This window comes from Amblyraja radiata, chromosome 8, assembly GCF_010909765.2.
Source record: "Amblyraja radiata isolate CabotCenter1 chromosome 8, sAmbRad1.1.pri, whole genome shotgun sequence".
Taxonomy (NCBI): Eukaryota; Metazoa; Chordata; class Chondrichthyes; order Rajiformes; family Rajidae; genus Amblyraja; species Amblyraja radiata.
Window position 1 is genome coordinate 64,137,034 of NC_045963.1, and position 6,447 is coordinate 64,143,480.

General features: G+C 45.5%; 1 protein-coding gene across 1 annotated transcript in view; it reads left to right on the forward strand.

Moving 5' to 3' along the window:
• The window catches only part of LOC116976513, a 28,504-nt gene extending 25,726 nt beyond the window's left edge, over window positions 1–2,778 (forward strand). The window contains exons 4-5 of the mRNA XM_033026405.1: window positions 2,381–2,515; window positions 2,678–2,778. Coding sequence (XP_032882296.1) covers window positions 2,381–2,515; window positions 2,678–2,778 — 236 coding nt within the window. The remainder of the gene's footprint in view (window positions 1–2,380; window positions 2,516–2,677) is intronic.
• Window positions 2,779–6,447: the final 3,669 nt, after the last annotated feature.

Here is a 6,447-nt window from a genome sequence, read left to right on the forward strand (position 1 = left end):
TTGCTCCACGAGGACGTCTCCCTCCTCCAATCACCGCGCTTTATACTCAGCCCCACCCCCCTACTTCCGCCTATGACCAACACCTCCTCCTCCAATCATCGCGCTGAATCATCATGCCCCCCCCCCCCCCATTGCCTGCTGACCGGCATCTCTCTAGTCCAATCGGCGCCCTCGAACATCAGTCCCACCCCCTCTGTCTTGCGGAAAGCGGAGATTTTTAGTAGATTTTTTTTTAAACTGAATTTCAAAATCTGGATTACAAACCATGTCCCCCACCTCTCAAAACATGGAGGGGGCGTGTGTCCCCACGTCTCCCCGGGATTTCCACCCATGAAAACAGTACACAATAGCACAACAATTTTAGGCCCAACTTACTCACTATTCGCCGGGAGTGTGTTGTAGCGATTTACGTTTGATTTGACAAAGTATTTCCCTTTAAAAACTTACATTTTCTTTCTACCGCTCAGGCCCGCTACACTCCCACTTGCCGGCCCCGTTAGCCATATGCTTCCTATTTTCTCTTTATCCAACCCTCTGCATCCTTGGTTCCCTATTCTTGTTACTCTTGACAATCGCCCTTACACAAATATGTTGACCTTGAGTTCTTGTTTTTTCTCCTTTGAATGCAGATTTGGACTTACAGATAAGTAAATTTGCCAGGTCCTGGCTTAATGTTGTGAAATTGGCCCTCCCCCAAAGTAAACCCCCTATTCCAATCTATCTCTGTCATTTTATGTAACCATTTAAAAAATATACAGATTTTTGGTCAATGGGGCAGCACAGTGGCGCAGCGGTAGAGTTCCTGCCTTATCGTGCCAGAGACCCCTGTTCAATCCTGACTAGGGGTGCTGTCTGTACATAGTTTATGTGTTTACCCTGTGACCACCAGAAGGCCAGGCAGCATCTGTGGAGAAAGAAAAACAGAATTAAAACATTTCTGTGAGAAGGAAGGAATGGGTAGTACAAAGGAAATATCTCTGATTGAATTCAATGCGTTGAATTGTAAGCATATTAGGCTTCCTTGACTATGAGATGGGTTGTTAACAGTGTGCTCAAGGCCACATCTAGCAGGACAAACTGAGCTAAAATGATGATGGGAAGAAACAATAAGTTACCCTAAGAGATGCCACTGAAATGTCTTCCTTCATCCTGAACAATGGCTTCTCCTCTACTGGAGTGGACAAAGTCCTTAAAGTCATCTTATTGATTTTCCCGTATCTATGCTCTCACTCCTCCTCTTTCCAGGAATGGATAAGAACATAGTTCCCTTGCTCCTTACCTTCCACCCAGGAACCTGCCATATTTATCCGATCATTCTTTGCATTTTTCACCAGATCCACCGTCCCCACGTCGTCCGTCCCCAGCAACCACTCGCACTCATACGCTGTGTGTCTCCATGCAAAAACACAGGAGAAGCAACACTTGACTTTTCACCTCTTCCCTTCCCACCGTCCAGGGACACAAATAGCCTTTCCAGGTTAAGCAGTGAATGACTTGCACTTTTTCCAAACGGATGTACTGCATTTGGTGTTCTCCGCGTGGTCTCTTCCACACGGAGGAAATTAAACATAGTTGACACAAAGTGCTGGAGTAACTCAGCGGGTCAGGCAGCATTTCTGGTGAAAAAATATGGGTGACGTTTCAGGTCAGAAACGTTTTTCAGACAATGTAACACTGCAGGGTGTAAACATGGGTTCTAACCCGATACATCACCCATCCTTTTTATCCAGAGATGCTGCCTGACCCGCTGAGTAACTCCAGCACTTTGTGCCTGTCTTCAGCATAAACCAGCATCTGCAGTTCCTTTCTACACAGATGGAGTGAATGCTTTATGGAGTATTTCCACTCCATCTACAGGAGTGACCTTGAGCTTCCTGTTGTCACCACTTTAATCCCCCTCCACTGCTACCCTGACCTCTCTAGGTGTCACCTCCGCACTGTTACAACGGGACCCAATTCAAGCTTGCTGACATTTAATGATTTCTAAATTAATGCTTATTTGGTTCTTTAGGAAGTATTCCAATAATTGGCCAGGTAAACTCACTGGCTTGTGAACACTCGGTGCTCCCCTTCCTTCATTTATCACAGTACATTTATATCAGAATGGTCAATGAAGGTTGAAGGAACAGGGTGCCTCAGGGGACTGTGCTTCATTCAGTGGCCAGTTGGGTCAGCTGGTAGACGTGAGTTGAATAGCAACATTCCATTAGTAATTGGATAAATTCCAGTGAGAACCTATTGCAGGACGGGGAAATAAGTGAGTTAGGATCAGTGGACCACTTTTTCAAAGAGGTGGCACAGAACGATGGGCCAAGTGGCTTCCTTCTGCACTGACATTACTTTTCCCTGATGTTTACCCAATGATGTGATTTCTTTGCAGTTTCTCAAATGAAGGAGAATCAAGTTGTGGTGATGTATCTTGCCTGGATCATTCTACCTTTGGTGCTGGGAGTTCTTGCTGTTACTGGAGCCATTTGCCTCATCAGACGCAGAGCTTCTGGAAGCCACCAGTCCTGTATGTTTAACTAAATAATTCAGTCTGATCTGATTGCTGTGTGGTTAGTGAAATCGTAAGGGCTGGTCATTGTCAAAAAGTCGTAATTATGCTGTTGGGTAGCAAAGTGGGATTCACAGCTCCGGGGCTGCTCATTGTGAGACCTTGTTCTCTATTTCACAGCCCAGTCCGGAGCGGATGATGATCAGACTCCAGGAGCAGATTATGAAAACATATCTGTGGCAAGAAATGTCCCGGTGAGTTCTGATAGTTTTCTGGGATAAGCAGACCTGTGCTGGGATCCCTCTCCCTGATGGTGTGCTATTAACTTCCCATCAGGTATTTACTCCACTAGCTTTGTGGATCATTGTAGGCTGTGGGCTGAGCATAAAAAAAGATGTCCAGAAATCAACTTTCGTGACCCATGTCTCGGAACTACATGAAATTTTGCACAGATTTAGATAAAATATATTTGAGAAGTCATAACTCGTCAGTGCCAAAAGTTGCACATTAATTAATTAAACTAATTAGAAAATGAGATCAAAAAGTATATATATATACTATACTAAGTGGTATCTATTGGGTCCCATGTTCACACGAGGGGGCTGGTCCCCCGATGCAATATTCCACCTCTCCACCAATTCCAATATTGGTGGCCAGTGAAGGGGGGATCTGGAGAGCTGGTATGGGTGTTGTTTTCTGCAGGGACTACTGGTCTCCAGAGGGCTAGTATGGACATTGTGGGCCAAATGTATCCTTGGGGTGGCAGCTCAGTCCCTCAAGCCTGATGTGCTGGCAGCTCACTCATGGCTGGTGGGCTGGCAGTTGACTCGCGGCTATTCCTTGAAATTCCATTTCAAGCAGAGTGCAAGGCCACCAAATTCAAATCCATATTCCTACCATTTCAAGCAGGGTGCAAGGCCACCAAATTCAAGTGCAGTTTCTTACCACTTCAAGCAGGATGCAAGGCCACCAAATTCATGTTCAGTTTCCTACTTCTTCAAGCAGGGTGCAAGGCCACCGAATTCAAGTGCAGTTTCCAACCACTTCAAGCAGGGTGCAAGGCCACCAAATTCAAGTGCAGTTTCATACCATTCAAGGAGGGTGCAAGGCCACCAAATTCAAATGCAGTTTCATACCTTCATGCAGGGTGCAACAACACCACATTCAAATGCCGTTTCATACCATTTCAAGCTAGATGAAACCACCATAAAAACACCTTAAAACACCACACAGTTCAGTAGACATTCAGTGTGTTCAGTTGATTCACAGCTCAGACAGATATGTGACCTCTCCCTCCCCATCTTGCAGAGACTGAGCCACACCCACACTTCCGGGTTTTATAATCCCTCCCCCCAGTGTGGGTGTGGCCTTCATGGCGTGAATAGCGTTTTACCTAAAATCAATATAGTGCAAACAGGAAGTTGTCAAGTTTAGACAAACAACCCTTTGCAGTGCCTTTTCACTTCAACCCAAAACCCGCCCAAACAACCATTAGCAGTGCATTTTCACTTCAACCAAAACAACCATTTGCAGTGCATTTTTACTTCAACCCAAACAACCATTTGCAGTGCATTTTTACTTCAACCCAAACCCATTTGCAGTGCATTTTTACTTCAACCCAAACAACCATTTGCAGTGCATTTTTACTTCAACCCAACCCACCCCACCCCCCCCCCAAACAACCCTTTGCAGTGTCTTTTCACTTCAACCCAAAACCCCCCCAAACAACCATTAGCAGTGCATTTTCACTTCAACCCAAACAACCATTAGCAGTGCATTTTTTACTTCAACCCAAACAACCATTAGCAGTGCATTTTTACTTCAACCCAAACAACTATTAGCAGTGCAATTTTTACTTCAACCCAAACAACCATTAGCAGTGCATTTTTACTTCAACCCAAACAACCATTTGCAGTGCATTTTTACTTCAACCCAAACAACCATTAGCAGTGCATTTTTACTTCAACCCAAACAACCATTAGCAGTGCATTTTTACTTCAACCCAAACAACCATTAGCAGTGCATTTTTACTTCAAACCAACCATATTTTCATTTTCAAACCACATTAAGGGCACTCACAGTTGGGTAACATGTGTTATTCAGAGTTCAGAGAGACGTGACCCACTGGCTTCCTCCATCTTGCAGAGACTGAGTGAGGCACACCACTTCCTGATTTTATAGTCCCTCCCTCCAGCAGGGGCAGCAGAAAGAATGGCTAATTTTTTTTAACATTAATATCTCTCTGATTTTTCATCGGTGGGAAAAATCCTCTGGTCCTGGATATATATATACACGGTTCCCCCATTTACTGAACCCCACTGACTGCCAGTGTGCAGAGTGTGGGTCATGGTCATAGTGGGATTGGGGCAGAGCCAGGCTGGTGGAAGGCTAAGGTAGCTTCCACTGAGGAAAATGCTAAACCCTAACCCTAACTCGCCCCCCTTCCAGAGCTGCCCACGGCTGGAGCTGGAGCCACTTTGGGACTGGCTGGGGGCTCCGTACGTGTGGCCGCTCAGCGAGTCCACCTCAGCCAGCATGCCCTTCTCGATCGTCGTGGTGATAATGGTGGGGAGCACACCACCCGGCCGCCTTCAGCACCCCCATAGCTCCGGCTCCGTCAGTCCGCCCGCTCGCTCGCTGCAATACTGGCCGGCCGACAGCCTGACCGAACCCTCGCAGCACTCACCGGCCTATCAACTGCCTGACCGAAGCCTCGCAGCATCCACTAGCTGGCCGGCAGCCCAACTGACCCTTCGCAGCATCCACTAGTGGTCCGACAGCCCGACCAATCCTCCACAGAATCCATCGGCCTACCGACAAGCCCGACCGACCCTGACCTTGACCCTAATCCTAACCCAAGCTGTACATTTGTTATTTATAATTTTTATTTAACAGTTCACATCCAAACTTTATATAGATAAATCAATTGAAAAACAAAATTATCAACAAGGTTAACATTACCTTTATCCTTGGAAACCTTGTTATTGCTGTTGATGTAATGAGGAGGCAGCCATGATCCCAGAGTCCTCGCTACCTAGCGACCATAAAACAAAGCGCGGGATTGGTCAATTTGCATCCGACCTCAATGACAAACGTGCATTGATTGGATAATTTCTACTCGGAAAATTGGAAGTTTTTGTCATATTTAAACAAAATGTGCAGGTTTTGTTCTTGACGAGTTTCAATATAATTTATATAATATTTTTACACATGGTGACTGCAGTGAATTCTGAAGCCAGCTTTTTGACCAAAGTAACTGTTCGATTATGTTGTGTTGCAGAACTCAGGAGATCACCAGGCAGATCCAAACGCCATCTACATGGTAAGAAAAGTCACATTTAAGACGTTGAAGCGTTTCGATGAGCACGAGTTGCTAAGCAGCTGTTTCCAACATTTCTTTGTTTTCTGCTAGGATTTGCAAAGACCCACTCAGTCCATCTACGGTCACCTCGGAGGTACGTTCCAGTAACTGTTGACAATGGCGCATCTGCACCATGTGATATCTGTCAACTACTGCAGAATGGTTGAGGATTCAGACAGGAACGACAAGCGTGGAGTTGGGCCGACAGGAGTTCAGTCTGACTACATGTTTGGTTCAGAGAATAAATGAACACCCATCACCGAGTCGGATTATCTGGCTATGAACACGCATCCTTGTAATCCTGGTAACACTTTATTTAATCCGGGTGAAAGGATCCAGAGCAAGTTCCATTTCTAATTCATTATCCCACCTTGGTTTCAGATATTGTCTCTGACATTTCCAACAAAAGCTATTCCATGAATTGTTGGGGATTGGACGATAGTGATCAAGATGAAACTCACATTCCCTGACCACATCCTTCAGTGATTGGTCACTATGATATCAGAGAGAGGGCATCTGTCACTAAGCAAGAACTCAACCTCATTCTTACCTTAATTACCGTCAGGGTGAAGCAGAGTTAATTTTTTCG